Below are 20,793 nucleotides of genomic sequence, written 5' to 3' on the forward strand. Positions count from 1 at the left end.
TTTTTTTTTTTTAATATACAGAATCATTCAATGTTGGAGCACTCCTCAGTTGGATTTTTTTCTCCTCCCCAGACAACCAACTTCTACCTCTTCTTCCCAGAGTATTATTGAAGATTGGAGATGAACGACCAAGGACTAGTCTCATAGCTGCAGACTGGCCCAAACAGCATTGGTATCCTCTGCTTTGCAGTCTCTCCCAATTTCCTCCTTGGCATCTTCCTCTGAAGCCACATCTTTTGGTTCAGGAAGGGGGAAACTTTCTACAATCCTCATCTTCAGTATCTCCATTTGGCAGCATGGCTCACTGTATGAATCGGTCCTTTTCACTTTCCCAGCAGGTGGTTAACATGCTGAGGGAGGCCTACCACTAGGAAGTCCTACGCTGGCAAATGGGACAGATTCTCTCATTGGGTGCAGGCTAGAGGGGGATCTTCTCAGCCTACCCCTTCCGCTGATCCTGGCATGCTTGTCTGATTTGCTTCAGGGTGGTCTTTTTCCTCTGTCAAGATCCATGCTTCACCCATTTCTGTTTATTCTTTTGAGCAACCCATTTTCTCATCACCTGATGAAAATGTTTCTCAGAGGTGCTTGTAACTTAAAACCTCGCAGAAGGGCACCTACTCCAGCTTGGGATCTTAATTTTGTTCTAGAGAAACTCTGTTTCTCCATTTGAGTCAGCTGCCACTGTGCAGATTTAAAGTTTCTCTGAAGACCGCCTTTCTCTTGGCTATAACTTCAACAAGGAGGGTTTCGGAGCTGCAAGCTTTGGTTGTGGAGCCTCATCTCATTTTCCATGCAGATAGGGTCTCTGAGAACCAACCCCTCCTTTATGCCTAAGGTGGTTTCTAACCTCACTCTTAATTAGGCCATACACCTTCCTACTTTCTTTCCTAATACTCGAAATAGAGGTGAAAGGATCCTACATTCTCTTGATGTGCACAAACAGCTCCAGTTTTATCTGGACAGGACTAAATACCTCCAGAAATCAACACAGTTATTGGTCAGTTTTGCCTCTAGAGCTCAAGGCAAAGCTATTTCTAAGCAAACCATTTCTAAATGGATTGCACAGTGTATTACTTCCTTTCAAGGCAAGGCTCCTCCTTAAGGGGTTAGGACCCACTCCACAAGAGCAGCTTCACTTCTGCACCATTTTTACGGGGTGTCCCTATTAGACATTTTGGAGGTTGCCACATGGTCTTCTGTTCACACTTTCACAAAGCATTATAATTTGCCTTTGTTTTCTACAGCCAGGGCAGGGTTTGCCACTGCTGTTCTGCGGGGCATTCTCTCCAATCCTTGATTCTGTTGGCTCCTCCTCCCTTTTCTCTAGGCTTTGGTAATCAACCCATTGGTTAGGACTGCAGCAGTGAAACACTGAACCATAGTACAGTTGTGTACACTTACCATAAATGTAGATGTTGGTGTATTCACTGCTGCAGTCCTGGTTTCCCTCCCTCCTTCCCCTTTTTTGGTCCTCTCCTAGTCTCTTTTCCTAAGGCACAGGCTAAATTTGGTATTTTTTGCCAAACTTGCTTTTGGTTTAAGCCTTTATTTCTGGGGGCTTCTGACTGTTGTGGCAAAGACTGAGGAAGTGACGTTGGCTGCCTCCTTTTGTATCCGACGTCCTTTACAACCGACAGCCGATGTCGTATTTACTTACCTTTGGTATTCTGGCTGAGGGCTACCGGGAACCAGATAACCCATTGGTTAGGACTGCAACAGTGAATACACTTAACATCTATGTTTATGGTAAGTGTACACAGCTGTACTTTGCAGAGAAAGAAGTCCGTTGACTGGAAAAATTCCCTCGGAAAATTGCTACAGATGCGAAGGACAACCACAAGGCTTTCTTTAGCTATCTCAAGAATCTACATAATACGCAGATCTGCTACAGCACAAGGGCACCACTTGTACTGAACCAACTGACATTGCCAATATCTTGGCAGACAGGTTCAGTGTAAATTTTACTCCCCCTCACCCCCAAAAGGAGCCATCCACATTAACTGAGGAATACCAAATCCCTCTTATCACAATTGCACAAGTAATAACCGCCCTGACCAAAGCCAAGAACACCGCTTCCATGGGACCAGCACAGTCTAGGAAAGGAACTGGCACCACACCTGAGTACTCTGTTAAACTACAGCCTCCGTTCAGACTTTTCCCACTGAATGGTACACTGCTACAGTCATCCCACTCTACAAAGGGGGTGTGACTACTAACCCTGGGAACTCCTGCCCTATCAGCTTGACATCCCTGATCAAGGATGTAAGGGATCTTCAAACCCTGGACCCCACGCAGTTTTGGTTTGTAAAAGGTAGATAATGTCTGCTAAATCTCTTTGAAAGCCTTTGACACCATCCCACACACTGGAATCATTGATAGGCACACTAATCTGGGCATTAACCCTTACATCACTAGATGGGTTGCAAACTGGCTCACTGACAGAACCCACACGGTGAAGGTAGCCGACTCCAGACTAAACCAGGCAGTTAAAAGTGGAGTCCCACAAGGATCGCTTCTGGGTCCTCTCCTGTTTGGTATCTACTTCTCTGAAGTTCAAGCCAACACCAAGGGACTCTGGTTAACCAAATTCACGAATGACTGCAGACTTGGAGCTGTTGATTCACAAGCTGATGTAGACGTCCTACAAAAAGGCCTCATGGAGACCAATGACTGGTGCCTAAACGCCAAAAAATGCAGTCATTCGCTTCGGGGGAAAACACGGTGCCCACAAACTACCATATCAAAGGCAACCTACTTAACTCTGCAAGGGATCTAGTGGCACAGGTAGATGCCAACCTCTCCAAACACATTGCCACACTAGGTAGGAAGTCCTACGTGGCACATCTAGTCACCAAAGGTTTCTAATCTAGCAAGAAAAATGTCTCTCTACAATGCCCCATTCGGCATTTACCTCACTAGACACTTCCAGCAACTAGAAAGGTCACACAACTTCCTGACCAAGAGTATCTTGGGACTCTGACACCCTTATGCAGATAGACTTAAACTTAAAACTATACAGAGTCTCCTATTGCCTACTGAGAGGTGATCTGACATAGAGCCATATCTGAGCCAGGTTTGCTTGACATGCTTAATCTGAAAAAATCCCGATTCCCTCTGTGCTGCTCACTCCAAAGACCTCAAGCTTATCACCAGATTAAACAATCTGCTGGAGGGACAGGTTTCTAACCCAGAGACTTCAATACTCTGGAATAAACTCCCCGTTCACATCAGAGAGCACCTCACTGGCCCTCTTCAAGAAGTCTTGAGTGGATGGGAAATGGGAAATTCATCCCTGGGATCACTTCAGTTGCACTGTTAGAGGCACAAGGAACAGTCTGGTAAGCCAGATGACTGGAAACACTATTGGGCTAGGCTTGCAAAGGCTTCAGGGCCATTGGTCTAGTACTTAACCTATAAACCTATTTGTAGAACATCATGTATAGCATAACTTAATCTGTCAGACCCAGGTACTTTCAAACTGTATGTTCCCAGTTTCCAGTGTTTTTGACATCTCAAGCATGTACTGTTAGCTTGGTGTGTAAAAGTACATGCGTTAGAATTTCTAAGTAAATATTGCAAGTTTTTTGGATTTTCTTTTGCATATTTGGGTGTTTTGCACTTTTTATTTTGTGATTTTTTTTTTTTTGCCTGATTCTGCTTTCAGTCTTTCTGTAGTCTGACCTTTTTAATTATGAAGTATTGGTCATAGTTTTAATTGCTTTTCTGTTTAAAAATTGTACTAAAGCTGGCATCTCGCAATTTTCTGTTAATATTAATTTGATATGGTACACTGTCTGTAGGCTTTCTGCCAAACACTGCTAAGCTCTTTCCATTCTGGTAACTTTCCCACCTGACTAATCTGCTGCCATTTTTTTTTTGTTCACTGAATCTTTCTCGTTTCCACTAGCACTTTCTTGCTTTCTTTATCTCCCGATATCCCTATTGGCAGGGTATCTTCTGCAACCTTTCTGTAGGTACATTTTGCTGGTTTAAATATTCTATATGCTTAACATCTTCACATCTGTTTAGGACATCAATCCGTTTTCATATCTGGAGCTATGATCGGACGTGTTTCAGTCCTAAATTGTACTTGTGATTCATGTTTCTGTATTTTTGGGAGCAGTTTGGCCACCAATGTCTTTCTCCTTGGCTCTTCTGGCAAGTCTCTATTAGTTACCCCCTTGTTTAGGAACATGGGCCCGTGTAATTCCCATCCAGTGCAAATCTCCCTTGATTCATTTTCTCCTTTACTGACTTCATTAGCACCTCCATCTGTCAATATTTTTCGTGGGTACCATATATTAATATTCCTCCTGTAAGTTGAGGTTACCATACTGCTATCTGGATATGTTATCTGCAGCATTAAGTACATCTTACACTTATCTGGGCTTGAGGCAGTTTAATATCCCACAAGTAAATTCTCTGTGCAGACATTCTAAAAGGAAGATGGTTCTCCATTCTACACTTTAGCGCAAGTGTCTTTTTTTATTTTTTGTATTGATTCTCCTTTTGTATTTCTGTGGCTGGCAGGTATGTCTCTCCTTTTGTATTTCTGTGGCTGGCAGGTATGTCTCATTTTAAAGAAAGTTTGTCTTTTTGGCTTTTCCCGGTTAGGGGATGTCCTTCATGGATGCATCTGCAGTCATAACAACTGGGTTGTCCTGTCGTCAGGCAGCCCTTCAGTCGGCCGGATTCCAAAGTCTGATGTCGACACCCAACGTCATCTCTGATGGTCTTGGGGTATAAAGGTATCAGCCGAGGCGATTTTCCTCAGTCTTTCTTGCGCAGAAGCTGTTCGCAAGTGCGGTCGGTCTGATCCAGAGATTACTTCACTCTTTCTTGCCTCAGCCGATGTCAGAAAAAGTTAATAATTGTTTAACCTGTGGGAAACAAATACCTCATAAAGATTTCCACTCTTATTGTCTGCCTTGTTTAGGCCCAGCCACGGACGTAGCAGCCTGTCCCCTTTTGCGCTTTTAACCGACTGCGACGCTAGACGCCGGTCGGAGTTTGCTGAACAGTTTTCATGGTTAAGAAAACTGATCAAAGTACAGCTGAATCTATCTCTACAACTGAGGCCCCTGCTACCACTCTTGAAGAAATTTTATCGCCACTGACTTATCAGACACCATTCCCTTGGATGTCTCTACCCTGCTGCTAGGCCTCCAGCAGCCATGTCCATTAAGGCTTTCGTCAGGGCTAAAGCAGCAAAGACTACTAAAACAGTGCCTGTTAAACCCCCTACAACCAGGCCATCCTCTAGTTCTCAAATGCTTACTCTGGCAGAAGATTTAATTTCATTAATTAGAGGATCTCAATCTCACCCAGACAGGGCCTCTCAGCCCCCAGAGAAGAGACCTAGGGCAGAGCCCCCTGAGCCAGTGTCCTCAGTCTGCCGATGAATCAGACATAACTGATCAGCCAGAGGCTCCTTTCTCCAATTTTGAAGACTCTGATGCTGAAGAATCCATTCCAGCTGCTTCCCCACCAGAAGAATTCTCCTTTGGGGAAACCTTACATGCCATGCGAGAGCAGTTCCAATGGCAGCAACAGGATTTTTCAGACTCCAGAAAAAGACTTAGGACCTTTCTGCACCTTCCACAGCACAGGCCCTTAGCTATCCTGTTCTCTCTGTGGTGGATGATGCTTTCAATGATGTCTGCTCCGCACCAGATTCTTTACCTCCAGCCCCTGCCAAACCAGGCAGATTTTACAGGGTGCCAGACACTCATCACCACCTTTACAAGGCCCCACTTGCAGACCCGAAACTATATCCCAGGGTCCCAACCATAGCAAAACCCTATTCCTTCAGAAAGGGAAGCAAGGTCATTAGACAGATGGGGCAAAAGGTCTACACTTCAGCTACTCTCTCAGCTAGAGCTTTAAATTGTCAGTTTCACATGATACAATACCAAGAGTTTATGCTTGATCAGTTAACTAAAAACTAACCACTGATGAATCTATTGATAAGAAATATGTATTAGAAATGGTAAATAACATACAACAGGTTAGTAACCATTCCTTAAAATGTGGCTATGATGCACTGATTTAGATCAGCCATGACTGGCACAGTGATAAGAAGGCATGCATGGCTAAAGGAGCAAGCTCTACGGATCATGTTAAAGCTAAGTTGCTAGATGCTCCTATGGATAAGACAAGTTTGTTTGGTACACCTGCCCAGCAGGTTATGAAGAAAATGGAAGAAAAGGCAAAATCTGTTCAAGCGGTTAAAGATTTCTTGCAGGTTCAGCCCCAAGGTTTAGCAGGAACTGGCCTGCCAAAAATTGGTCCTTTCCTGACTCCACAAGATCTCAAAGGGGCAGGAATAGGCGTCCCAGAGGCAGAAACCAAACCAGGGAGGTGCCTACAGAGGGGAGGCACAGACACAACCTCTGCCACTACATCAACTCAACCACAGTGAAACAAATAGCGGAAAATTAACCTTATTTTCAAAGAACTGGCACTATATAACAAAAGACAAGTGGATTTTACAAAGCATAGATCAAGGTTACCGGTTCCACTTCCACACTTTACCAGTCAAAGAGGAATGCCAAATCTACCTCCAAATCAAAAAACAGAGGCTCTACAACAGATAATGCAGTTAGCAAACATGAGAGTTGTGGAAAAAGTGCCAACAGCAGAGCAAGGAAAGGGGTTCTACTCCAGACTATTCCTAGTTCCAAGAAAGGAAAAAAGTTGGAGACCAATTAAATACATACATCATTGTCCCGAAATTCAAAATGCTGACCCTACAGCAACTTCTTCCCATGCTGGGCAAGATCTCAAGGAGGCATACCTGCGTCCCCATTCGACCAATCTGCAGAAGATACCTCAGATTTCTTGCAGGATCAGAGCACTATCAATTCTCAGCATTGCCCTTTGGCTTATCTACTGCCCAGAGTATTCACAGAATGCCTGGCATCAGTCAGACTACAGGAATTCAAATTTACCCATGCCTAGACGACTGCCTGCTACAAGGGACAACAAAAGCAAGCTGACAACAGATTTACAAAGGGTCATTTACTTGCTGCAAGCACTGGGATACACAGTCAATCTACAAAGTCAAGGCTGATACCATCCCAAACAAGGACTTTCTTGGCGGCGGAATTGGACACAGTAAAACAGATGGCATTCCTAACTACAGAAAAACAAAAGAACTCCCTCTTTACTTCTTGGCACTAACAAAACTGAACAAATTAACAGCAAGAAAAGTACTGCAGGCCTTGGGCTTCATGGCATCATGCATAATCTTGGTTCCATTTGCCAGACTACATATGAGAAAACTACAGTGGTACCTAAAGAATTTATGGTCCCAACACAGACACAGCCTAGAAACAGAAATCCCATTAATTCCATGCTTAAAACAGGAGTTCCTATGGTGGGCTCAGGCATGCCAGTCAAACCCAGGGCTACCCTTTCGCAGATGTCAAGCAAGCCAGACCATCACAACAGTCGCCTCAGACCTAGGATGGGGGGCCCACATGCTGGACAAATGCGTGCAAGGATTGTGGACACAGGATCAACTTCACCTGCACATCAACCTAAAAGAAATGCTGGCAGTAAAACTGGCAATCCAAAAGTTCAGACCATTTCTCAGAGGGCCAGTTGATAAGGACAGACAACACCACAGTCATGTGGTACATCAACAAACAGGGAGGCACTCATTCATACCCTCTATGCAGAATGACTTTGGAGCTGTGGACCCTACAACATCCAGTTACAGGCAATATTTGTACCGGGAAAGGAGAATACTCTAGCAGACATATTAAGCAGAACCACATCGGATGCCCACGAATGGAAGCTGCACCCGGACATCTTCAAGACCATCTCAAAGAAATGGGGAATGCCTCAGATCTATTTGCATCACCCACCAATCACCAGCTCAAAAAATTCTGCACAAGGACATTCCACCCACTAGCATGGAAAGTGGATTGGTTCTCCTTCAACTGGAAAGGCCTAACAGCATATGCATTCCCACCTCTTCCTTGATACACAAGGTATTACTAAAAATCAAGGAAGAGCGTCCAAGGATAATCCTGATAGCTCCAAACTGGCCAAGACAACACTGGTACCCACTGCTGAGGAGCATGTCTCGAACAATATGTGGCCAATACCCTGATGCCTTTGATGTTAACTCAGAACAACTACAGCATCATACATCCAAACCTAAAACGTTGCAACTGACTGCATGGAACATCACATAGCAGCAGCTAATCCAGAACTTTCCCAAAGAGTTAGAGACATTATTCTAGACCTTCAACAAGAAGAAACTATGCTGGAAAATGGAAAAGGTTTGTCATTTGGAGTACTGAAAGAGGAAAAGATGAGTCAAACATTGATATGCCTAACATTCTGGAGTACCTAGCCGAACTTCTTCATTCAGGCCTGTCCTACTCCTCCATCAAGATACATGCATCAGCTATTTCAGCAGAATACAGCTTTGATCCACGGGGTTTTTTCTCACCCTCAGGCAGTTCCTCAGAGGAATCAAGAATGTAAAACCTCCAAGGAAACCACCACTAGCAGCTTGGGACCTAAACTTTGTGCTAGAAAAATTGACACTATCACCCTTTGAACCAGCAGCAACAGCAGACCTACAACACCTGTCATGGAAAACTGCTTTCCTACTGGCAATTACTTCAGCAAGGAGGGTTTCAGAACTACAGGCCTTAATGGCAGTGCAACCCTTCCTAATCTTCCACCAAGATAGTGTCTATGAGAACTAATCCTACATTTATGCCTAAGGTGGTATCCAGAGTGTCTTTAAACCAGGCAATCCATCTACCTACCTTCTTTCCCAACCCACAAAACAGAGGGGAAAGAATATTGCATACCTTGGATGGCTACTATTTGGACAGAACTAAAAGTAGCAGAAAGACTGACCAACTTTTGTAGCCTATGCAACAGGAAGGGAAGGAAAAGCTATTTCCAAACAGACAATCTCCAAATGGATAGGAAATTGCATACGATTCTGTTACTCCTTCCATGGAAAACCAATTCCACAGAACATAAGACCTCATTCTACAAGGGCAACAGCCACTACCACAGCCTTCTACTTGGACCTCCGTGCATACATTTGCCAAGCATTATAATTTGCCTCTATTCCAGATCCCGAGCAGGGTTTGCCACTGCTGTACTGCAAGGGATCCTAAACACACCATAATCTAGTTTTTTCCTCCTCCCTTGTTGGCTATGGTATTCTAGATGCATCCATGAAGGACATAGTACAGTTTTGTACCTACCATAAATGTAGATGTCCGAACTGGATAGCATCTGCATCCCTCCTTCCCTCTGTGGTACTCCTAGGGTGTTTACCCTCCTAATAGCTAGCTAGTGGGGAGTCTCTTATGGTGTATTTGTTTGTATATATGTACATACATGCTTACTTTTGTGTTTACCTTCTATCCTTTTGGAAACATTGGCATTTATCCAAATTTTAGCCTTCCATGAGGGCAACTGGCATCTGGGGCAAGAAACACTGAGGAAAATGAAGACCAACAGAGATGGCGTCTGGTGAAGTCCGGACTTTGGAATCCGGCCGACTGAAGGGCTGCCTGACGACAGGACAACCCAGTTGTTATGACTGCAGATGCTATCCAGTTCGGACATCTACATTTATGGTAGGTACAAAACTGTACTTTGCTACAGCAGAACTCCGGTCCACTGATTGTGGCAGTAGATTTTTTTTTGTTGCAGAGTTGCCAGCCCGATGCCCAACCTTCAGCAAAGGCACACCTATTCACGCACGTCTTTTGGAGGACACTCGATCGCAGGGAGGACATGCAGGCTCCACACAGAAGGCACTCCAGCTGAGAATCTAACAGGAAAACCTTTTGCTGTGAGGCAACGCTACCCGCTGTACCACCACGGCTTCTCATTTTACGTTTACTATAAAATTTGTAAGACACACTTTGAATTTGAGTAGTTATTCCTTTTTAGGATGTCTGTCCCCACAAGCAGCATGTGTTGCTCTAGCCAAGTCTGGAGCTTGATTTTTGCATAAAAGTTAAATTTCTTCGCACATGTGCCCTTCCCCATGCTGTTGGACATGCTTGTACAATCACATTTCATCTAGCACTCTTCATTCTTATTTTGGTCTAGATTTGAATATTACTTTTGTTGCAGTTATATTACCTCCCTTACTGTTTTAAGTGATGTGGTTTAAATTTCTAGTTCCCCGTTGAAACGAAAATTCAATGTGTTGTCTAGACAGGCCCTAATGAAATTCTTAGAACTCCCAGTTGCTTCAGCGTACGTCTGCCAATGTTTTTTTTCCAGCTTAGAGAGCTGCAGTTGTCTTAGACAGTTGGAAACCTTAGTTAAGGTCCCAGTCCAAAAATACACCGATTTGTTTGCTCTAGTTGCATTTTTAGGTATTAAAAAAATCCATAAATGCTTGCTATTCCTTAATGCACCACCTTAGTTCAACAAAGATGAGCAAAATCTTTTTTGCCTTAAAATGAGCACTGTTTTGGACTGTACCCCCATACAGCTGCATTGGATCTAACATTTTAGTAAGATAATGTAACACTGTTTCCTTTATACCTTTCCCTTATCAAATGACACTAAAATCAGCAAATGGTGCATACGAATGTTTAACTGGCTCCTTGTACATAGCACAACCAAAAAACATTCAAAGTGGAAAGGGATGACTAAACAGGAATGCTAAAGAAACGAGCAGAGACTGGGATTTTGGCTGCAAATTTTAAAGGGAATAATATAGAATATATAATATATATAGAAAATATTTTAAGAACTAAGCCAACACGAGAATGGAGAAAGATTCTGGCAGTAGTGATGACTGGAATTAGGGATACAGACAAATAGGCAAGGGGGTGGAATTTACTAGAGAGAACTGGCAGAGGAACCAAGGTATTGGAAGCAAATCAAGAAAGGTAATAGAATGGGAAGAGGCAATTTATTTGGACTGCAGACTAGATTGCCTATACTATCAGTCCTTGATAGGATCCTCCTGTTCACTTCTCTAAGTAAGACTAGGACTGGAGTTTTAGAATCTAGAACAGAAGCTGCTGTTAGAGATTAGTAGAGCATATAAAATATTGCATGGTAACTAAGAATCGGAGGACGTTTGAAAGGATTGTGAAGAGATTGGATAAGAAATTCACAAAAACAATGGTGGGCTACATGTATGACTCCCAAGTATGCAACAAAGTATAGAAGATTTAGGATCTTTTGCTTGGAAGTGTTTATATAGGTATTTTTCTACCCCAGGTAGATGGCAAGTGTAGGAGGTGTGATGGGGTAGAGAGGTAACTGGCAGATTTTGTGGGAGTGTAGTTTAGTTGTCAGGCTTTAAAAAATTCCTGCAGACTACTCCATCAGATGGGTAAGCAGATTGGTATAACTAAGGAAATTTTCTTCTAGCTATGATGCAGAATCTGAATTGCCTAGATGTAGTAAAGCCTTGCTGAGTCTAATGGCTGCCAAAAAGGCAATTACTAGAAAATAGAAATCCATCTAAATCAACTGTACTAGAAGTAATTGATATAGTAACAGATCTTTAAGGGTAGGAGCAAATTCCATAGAAAAAAATGAGAATTACGGGATCCCATAGAAAAAATGGGAACAATGCATACAGAAAATGTTTTGGAGTGAGTTTTAAAAGAAGGCAGAATTTTTTAATGAAGTATGTGTTTGACAATGAACTGTATAAGTTATGTACATTTGCAACTAAAAATGTCAGTATGGTTTCATTCATTTATAAAAATGTATGATTGCTTACGTGATTAGATGTTTTAAACAAGAACTTTTCCTGTAAGTTAAATCTTTCCTTTTTGCAATACAATATATAATATGTTGTAATCCAGATTATTTGTTTATTTTCCGTGTCCCAAGTTTTCCACAACAGGCAAGTTATTAAAGTTCAAGCTGCTCCTTTTTAGTTAGGACATTTTCTGTCGGCTGTTTTCCAAGTCCTGGAAAAGTGTTTGCTGGCATTTGTTTATTTTGGCCACAGGAATTGGTTAATGTTACTAGTTTAGGGTTGATGGCATGCTGTTCCCATTGGCTTGCTGACTTCGTATTTTGCACAGATTTTTTGAGCTCTTTCTGCCTCCATGGAAGTCTGTCAGATAAGTTTCAAAAGTCTTTTTCAAATTGAAATATCCAGCAATTTTCAATGTCTATCAGGAGCGGCCTTGGGTCAGCTGGTGCCGTAGGCAAAAGGGCTCCACAGCGTCCCCCACCACACCACCTGATGCTGCCATCCTGGTCTACCTACACCAAATAAATACTGGAAAAGTGCCCCTACTTGAGCGGTGCCCTAGGCGGCCGCCTAGTTGGCCTAGGCTTAAGGCCGGCTGAGTCCAGCTTTTCTGCATTTCCTCAGAGTAGTAACCTCTAAGACCTTGTGTAACAGCTCTAGAGCCTTTTTCAGCCTAGCCATTCATGCCCCAAATATCCCAGTATATCAATATCTATAAGCTAGAATGGCTTTGGTATATGCCTGACTTATGGACAGGAAGATTTGTAGATGCCCTAAGAGCCACAGGTGATATGCCAGAGTGAATTTGTGACTTCCCATCCACTGGTCCAAAAATTACATTTGGATAGACTTAAGGAGCTCCGTTTCCCATGAATGGGGAGCCCATTCCAGAAAAGGGGTAATCTGAGATGCTGGAGGAATAAGTCCGTACCTTACAGATTATCTAAACCTAATCTGTGACAAAACAGAGTACAGGGACAGAGCTAAGAGGCAGTCTGCAGAGGACTTATTTATACCCTGTATTCTTTTTAGTGGGGAACCTCTGTGGCTGCTTTAGTTGCTGCAGATTCCTGGCTAGGTACATGCCAAAAGGTGCATTGTACTCTCATTGGCCTGATGAGGGCTGAATATAGTGGGACTCATCTCCTCTGATCTTGATGCCATGCCATCTCAAGTTGTGCCATGTAGAAGGGCTTTCTTGCCACCATGGACACATGGTGATAAAGGTTCAGGTTACTATCAACCTGAGTTCCCAAGTCCCTTACCACTGGTTCTACTGTTTGGGGACTTTTGTCAATGTCATTTGCAGGGATAATCTTATTCCCAAAGGGTATAATTATGCATGTTACTAGTTGAGGGTTGATGGCATGCTGTTCCCATTGGCTTCTGACACCAGATTTCTGTTTCAAACCTTCCAGGAGGATGGCTACATCTTTTAGAGATGCAATGATTGCACCAAGCTTGCAGCTGTCTGCAAATTTGGTAAGCTGAAGCACTCTACATTTGCCTTTACCTTAGAGAAATGTGTTAAAACAGAAGAGCTCCCAGTACAGAGCCCAGTGGGACACTGCTAGTAATGGGTCTCTTGCTGGATGTGGATTCTGAGCCATTTGGCTGCCTGTAGGGTTGACATTTAAGTATTTGTACCTAAATTTGAGTTAGTAATACCAGAGTGCCAGGTCAAGGTAGGCAGTATGTTCAGTTTCATCTTTTTCCATGGCTCTAGTGACCTTAAGTCCAAGCTTATTGTAGGCATGACCTACCATTGACCAAATTGGGTTGGGTTCAGTGTTTTAAGAGACTTTCTGCATCTTTCAGATCCACAATTCAGAGTACCACTATCACACGAGTGCATAGCTGCCAGTGTGTTTGGGATCTCGTCTGCAACAGGGATTTAACAATGGGAGTAAGTGTCTTGACATGCCCTCCCACCCCAAAGAGATGAACACAAATCAGCATTGGTCCTTACCCCCACTCATCAAACACACAATCCACTATTCTGGTTTCTTGGGTCGTAATCTGTTCTGTAACCCCCTTTACCAACAGAGCAGGCAGGTTTTCCACTAGTTTGACAGTTTTGTCAAATTCTTTGACGTGTAGTATTGGTTGCAAAGTGGCAGCAGTGTTTTTGATTTGCATTTGCTTCATACAGAGTTTGTGTACATGCTGTGCACTCGGTGAAAGATTGGTAGCAAGAATGAATTTAGAGAATCTTGTTGGGGTTTTGCTTGCTGGTCTCAGTTTTAATGAGTGCTGCAAATCAGGCTTGAGAACGCATAACTTTTTCCTACTGTTTCAACAGGTGGTGTTAGAGCGAAGAAGATGGGCCCAATCAACGCGTGGTGGGTTACTGGATTTGATGGTGGTGAAAGGGCCTTAATTGGCTTTACTACAGGTAAGCCACATGCAAGTTGTGACATAACTGATGAATGAACCCATGTGTGGCAATTGTGTGGCTTGCTTACTTGAACAGTTTTTCTAGATTCATAGATTACTAGGCTAGCAGCCTGGGGGGGGGGGGGCTTTCTAAGCCTAGCCAAGTTTTCCTGAAAGAATGTGTTGTCTGAATAGGACATTGAGAGCCAGGCATTTTATAAACTACCTCTGTCCATAAGGGACATGGGTGCCAGGCCTGTTGTAAATTTCTTATTCCCCATCCACCAGTCTAGGTTGCACTTAAACAGGGTAATAGATGAACCCAGCTTCACAAGGATGGGAAGCCTGCTCCACAGGAGGGCCAATCTCTGGGACACCTTTTGATAGTTCAGTGGTTGAGTTTAGTGAGCTATGCTAAGAAATGCCAGCATTATTACAGACTTTATGGCACAGACTCGCAAAAGCTTTGTTATTGGTATCCTTTTAGCTTTGTTTGCCAAAAAGTTTTATTTCTATTTGTAAGCCTCATTTGTTTTGGTAGATATCTGCACCAACTTAAGTCTTTCCAAAGGAGCAAATTGGTTAACATGGAAGTGATGCTAAATTACATAGTGGCTGTGATAAGGTTTTGGCTTTTCAGGGTCTGGAGTTCAATACTGGTCACTGCCTATGTAGAATTTGCATACCTCCCCCCATGTTTGCCAATGTTTAAGAGAACTCTCCCCAAAACATTCTTATTGACTACACTTGTCCTAAATTTGCCTTTCAGTTTGTGGTCTGTTGCTGAAGAGTATTAATTTCTGTTAGTAACTTTTAAAAACATGCTCTTGGGATTTGTGACATTACTTTGCTGCTGTTGCTGGTACATTTCCTTTTTAAAGGATGATCTGAAGTAGTTGCTTTCATTTGGTCATCATATGGGTCATCTGATCTGGATCGGATCCAAGACTGCTGCTTCACTAGCATCTGATCCATGCTCCAGGCTCCTCCCCTTACCCATAATGCCCCCCTCTCGTTCCATCCTCAGATCTAGTTTGCCTCAAAGCATAGCATCGTAGTCGCTGAGCTCCAGGATTACAGTTTGGTAAGTGTCACTTTTGTGTGGGTTGTTTTGAGTGTAGGTTCCCCTTTTCTTCCCCTTTTAACCTCCCCTACCTCGTTTGTAGTTTTCTTTATAAAAAAAAAAAAAAAATGTATAGATCTTTTGTGGGAGTTCCTCATCCTCTGTAACCCCTAGGGTTTTGTCAGCCTGTCTCTCTTCCCAGGCATGGCAGATGCTCTTAAGCCTGTCTTCAGGAAGTGCACAGTGTGTGGCCACAATCTTTCTCCAGCTGATGGCCACACTGTGCGTGATGTGCTTAGGCACGCTATATTTACTGACTGCCTGCTCTACTTGTGCAGACTTTAACCCGAGGGCCCTCAGACAGGAGGGCTAAGTTATGAAGGATCTCCTGCCAGCTTCAAGGATGGCCGTCCCCGCTACTACCAGCTCTGATGTCTGTGGCTGCTACTGCTTCATCCCCTTCCCAGGCCCCTGGGACTCTACCTCCCATTTTTAGGCCTGTGGAGAGGGATAGACCTCCCATTTTTAGGCCTGTGGAGAGGGATAAACCTAAGACGAGCAGAGGAAGAGGTCTCCAGACCATTCTTCTCTGGCGGGTCCTCCCAAGATTAGGACTTTGAGGCCTAGTACCCCCTGGCTCCATTCACCCAGATTTTCTCCAGTGCCAGAGGAGTCTAGACCGCACTCTAGTGCTTCCCACCACTGCCACTCTAGGCTGGTGTCAGTGGCATCTTATTATTTGCACTCTATGCACAGTTTGTGAGCCTGACATGGATAAAATGATGTGGAAATTTATAAACACACAGGTCCAGTTGGCGGTCTTGCCAGCCCCCTCTCCCACTGGAGCTGGGGTTCACATACCTTTACACCCATTGCCCCTTCTCCAATCTGACCTATGGTTTGAGCCCTTGCATTGCCTTGAGTGTCTGATCCAGCTAGTTTGGATCCCAGCTCTCTGAGCCTTAGCCTTGAGGTTGGATCAGAGGGGTTTTTGTCAAGTTTTTCAGAGCGCAGTCTTCCCCTTGGCATCTGTGTTCCAGGGGGCTCTGCTCAGACTCCCTTGTTGGACCCGAGGAGAGCGGCCCCCTCATTGGTATCACTGGGAGCTCACTCCAGCATTCATGGTGGAGAGGGTTCTCTCTAGTGGGTAGAGATTCCTGACCATTTCCTGGTCTGATTCCACCCAGACTCCCTTGGCCCTGGATGAGGCTCTGACCATTTTGTCCTCTTTGGGACAGCCCGTGCCAGATTTACCCCCAGGTAGCTCCCATTGGAACACAACAGGTGGTTTGCGAGTCCCCCTCATTCCCACCAAGGAGGTTCCCAGCAAACAGTCATGCAAAAGGAAGCACCTGGAGTAGAGTCCCTCACGGATGAGACAGACTTGGAGGAAGGGGAAGGCTCCCCCAGATCACCCTCCCTGATGTTTCCTTTGGAGACATTATGGAACTTTCATCAGGGGTTGGCTTTTGGGTGGACCACCCCCTTTGACAGTCTGTGTTCCTGGAGGCTTTCAGCACGGGCCGATCTACTTCTAGGTGTCCCCTCCTATGGATTGACTTGTGGACCTCATTGCATCTTAGGTGTGGAAGGAGCCAGACACCATGGAGCCTATTCCTAGAAGTCTAGATAAGGTCCTTAGCCCACCCCTCGACAGGACTAGCTGAAGTAAGAAGTCTCTAGTAGACGCAATGGTGGTGGCAGCTGCCACAAAGAAATAGCTAACTCAGGAGAGCTCCACGGCCCATCCTCCAGACAGTCCAGGACTATGGACCGCCTAGGGAAGCTGGCTTATGCTTCAGCTGCCCTTTTCTAGAAGGGTGCTGAATTATTTGGCTCATGTTTTCTACTTCAGCAGGATCTAGTCAAGGAGGTAGTGGAGTCACCCGGAGTCCATGCCGCCGGAGAAGAAGCTATCTCCAATATGTCCATGCACCTCCTCGTGTTACAGAAGGGGTAGCAAGGGCTGCCAGCTGTAGCGTGGTCATTGGGCAACACTCCTGGCTCTGGCTGTCAGTCCTCCGGAACCCTTCAAGGTGTCCTTTGCAATGCCTCCTGTGATGGTTCTTCCCTGTTTGGGAAGTCTGTGCGAGACTCTGGTCCAGAGTGAAAAGGTCGGGAAGACATTGTCTGCCGTTGGGGCCCACTTATCCGCCCCTCAAAGATCCTTTTCAAGGAATCTGCGGGGGATAAAGATGTGGTTCCGAAAATCCAGTATTCATGAGAGACTTGATTCTTCCCACAGAGGCAGAAGGGGTTATGATGCCAGCCCAGAGACTGAGGAGGTCCGAGGAATTTTGCGTCTCTAACCTTTCTCAGACAGGCTCGTGCAGCAGCCCTGAGAGGTTGCCCGACTGCTCTTCTCTGGAGGCAGTCGGGGGGTAATCTCTCGTTGCACATGACTGAGTGAGAGTCTGTTACAACAGACTGTTGGGTGCTACAAATTATATCGAGAGGCTACTCCATCCCCTTAGTCACCTCTTCCCCAGACACCTCCCAGATGTCCCACCCATGCAAAGGGAGGTGGCAGCTTTCGAAATAGACCAGCCGCTAAAGAAGTGAGCCAGCCAACCTGTACTCCCAGATCAGTCTAGATTGGGCATCTATTCAGGTTCTTTTTGGTACCAAAGAAAACTGAGGACTTAAGACCCATTCTGGATCTTTCCAAACTAAACCTGATCATTGCCGAGAAAATTCTGGACAGTCACTCTACAGTCCATCATGCCCTGCCCTATCTGCAGGAGAACTGTTGGATGTGCTTTATCTCCTCCAGGATGCGTACTATCTTATCCTATAAAGATGAACAGATGCTCCAGGAGGTTTCTCAGCTTCCGGATAGGGGCCAATCCATTACCAGTTCTGAGCCCTTCCCTTCAGTCTCACCACAGCCCCCAGGGTGTTCAAGGTCATGGCAGTTGTAGCGGCTCACCTGAGGCTTCAGGTCTTACCATACCTAGGCTATTGGCTCCTCACTGCCCCCACCAAGCATCTACTTACGCAAGCAGGAGACCACTTCCTGACATTGGCAAATCTGGGGATTATGATACAGCCAAATCATCTCTGACCCCGGTCCAGACTCTAGAATTTATAGGGGCCCTGTTAGATACCACCCAGATGAGGGTTTATCTTGACCCGGAGAGGGTGCAGAATTTGTCTTCATGTTTCCCAAGTCGTCCAGTCAAGTCCTTCAGCAAAGACCGTGCTGTGGGGGCTCTAGGTTCCATGGAAGCCACCATCACTCTTCCGTGTGCACGTCTACATATGTGGGTGCTACAGTAGAAGCTAGCTGTTCAGTGGTCTTTGCTAGACCTTCCCTTGGACCATCCGATAATTTCTGCAGCTTGCAGGGAGTCTTCACTGGTGGGTCCTCTCCCCAGACCTAGTCGAAGGATACCCATTTCTTGCTGCTCCCCCCACCCCTGCAGATCACGGCGACCACGGATGCATCCAAGTTGGGGGGGGGGGCATTGCTCGGGAAGCAAGTCCAAGGCATGTCCCCAAACGAGACCAAACTGCATATCAATGTTCTAGAGATGAGGGTGGTCCTTCTGGTGTTGCAGGCCCTTCATGCCTTTTCTTCCAGTTGGGACTATTGCAGTCCAGTCGGGCAACATGTCTCTAGTCATGAGAGAGTGGGAATGGGTGATTTCCACCGGACAGTTTTTGGTGGCGATGCACATTCCAAGACAGTCCAACATACTAGTGGACGAACTCAGCAGGACTATTCTGATGCCTTATGAGTGGTCTCTGAACCCTTCTGTAGCAGAGCAGGTCTTCCTTGTATGGTGTCTGCCTTGCTTTGATCTCTCTACATCTCCTTCCAACATAAGTGCAGAGAGTTCTTCTCTGAACACCCCTCCGGATGCTCTTATCCAAGTTTAGCCTCCCGGTCTTTGCTTCTCCCCCTTTACCTCTCATAATTTTCTTCAAAAAGCTTGCAGGCTGGGGAGCAAGGTGATCCTCATTGCCCCATTCTAGCCTAGTCAAGTCTGGTTCCCCTTCCTTTGGTCTCGCCTTGTAGTTCCACCATGGATCTTGGGATCTGGTTCCAGATCTCATATTGCACCCTTCGGGGATTCCTCACCCAGACCTGGACAGTCTGAAGCTCACTGCTTGGCTGCTCCAGTTCCCTTGATTTCTTAGGACTCCCGGATTATCTTCTGTAGTTGAGACAATTTTTGTGGCCGCTCAACTCCTCTACCAGGAAACTATATCGTAGCAAGTGGAAACATTTTTCTATTTGTGCTTCTCAGTGTGACTTGGAGCCTTTCACAGCTCCAGTTCCAGCAGTTTTGGAATTTGACTAGTATTTTTCAACAGGGCACTAGCTCTTCTATGGTGAAAGTGCAAATGGCTGCCATCTCTAAATTTCCACATTGGGAAGAACATGGTATCTGTGGCTTCCTCCAGACATTGCAAAACCTTCTTGAAGGGCACCTTTCTAGAGACCTCAGTAAAAGATCCTACACCTCCTTGGGACCTTGCCTTTGTTTTACAGGCTCTTTTTTTTCCCCCTCCTTTGAGCCTGCAGCATCAGTAGACTGTTTTTGTCCTGGAAGACTGCCTTCCTAGTGGCCATCACCTCCACTAGGAGGGTATCTGACCTTCAAGCTTTATCCATTAAACCTCCGTGTGTGCTTTTCCATATGGACACAGTTTCTCGACATACTAATCCATCTTTCCTACCCATAATTGCTTCGGAGACTAATATTAATCAGACTATCCTCAGTTTTCTTTCTGAATTTTCAGAACAGGGGCGAATATAAATTGCATTTGTTGGATGTACATAGTTCTATGCAAGTAGAATCTCAAGTCGTCCTGCAAGTCAGACCAATCTCGAGCGTGACTATTGCATGCTGGATCTCTGTATCCTTAAGGTGTATGCAGACAAAGGCATTTCCCCTCCAGGTCAAGTTAAAGCTCATTCCACCAAGTCCATGGCTATCTCTGCAGCTTTTTGGTCCAGGGTGTCTCTGGATATTTGTTCTGCAGTTACTTGGCCCTCGTATCACACTTTTTTTTTATTTCACATTACAAACTGGACATGGTATCTAGAGGTAGAGCATCCTTTGGCTCCACTGTGCTGCGGAATATCCTTCCATGAGGGCTACCCAGGTGTTTGGTAGCTGGGGACTCTGTCCCACAGGTTGATGACCAAATGAAGTCCACTACTTCAGATTAAGAAGTTACGTACTCACAATGTTCCATCTGAGTAGATGTACTTTTGTCATCAACCCTCTCTCTCCTTCCCCTTGACCTTATCACTGTTGTACCTCTGTTGTACAGGAGAGGGTGCTGCTGCGGCTCTCTTGTTCATACATGGTCAGGTTAAGAAGAACCTGTAGTGAGATGGTCATTTAGATCGGGCTTATATTTTAGGAGTCTGCAAACTTTAGCTGAGGGAAGGAAGGAGAGGGGCATTATGGGTAAGGGGAGGAGCTTGGAGTTCAGATGCCCCATAGTGAAATGCATGCAAGTTGAAAAGGAGGTAATTTGACATAAATTACACTGAGGATGTTTTATAATAGTTCATTGGACACTGCTGCTTTCTTATGATGCATAAATGTTGGTATACAAGCAGTTTAATTGCACAACTGCTCAGAAGGTAAACTGCTAATGTCCTTTT

General features: G+C 44.8%; 1 protein-coding gene across 1 annotated transcript in view; it reads left to right on the top strand.

Moving 5' to 3' along the window:
- Positions 1–20,793, top strand: part of DNMT1 (DNA methyltransferase 1) — an 862,083-nt gene that overhangs the window by 254,701 nt on the left and 586,589 nt on the right. Inside the window, exon 12 of the mRNA XM_044084674.1 lies at positions 14,031–14,123. Coding sequence (XP_043940609.1) covers positions 14,031–14,123 — 93 coding nt within the window. The remainder of the gene's footprint in view (positions 1–14,030; positions 14,124–20,793) is intronic.

This window comes from Protopterus annectens, chromosome 9.part0 (assembly GCF_019279795.1).
Source record: "Protopterus annectens isolate FY-2018-M chromosome 9.part0, PAN1.0, whole genome shotgun sequence".
Lineage (NCBI taxonomy): Eukaryota > Metazoa > Chordata > Ceratodontiformes > Protopteridae > Protopterus > Protopterus annectens.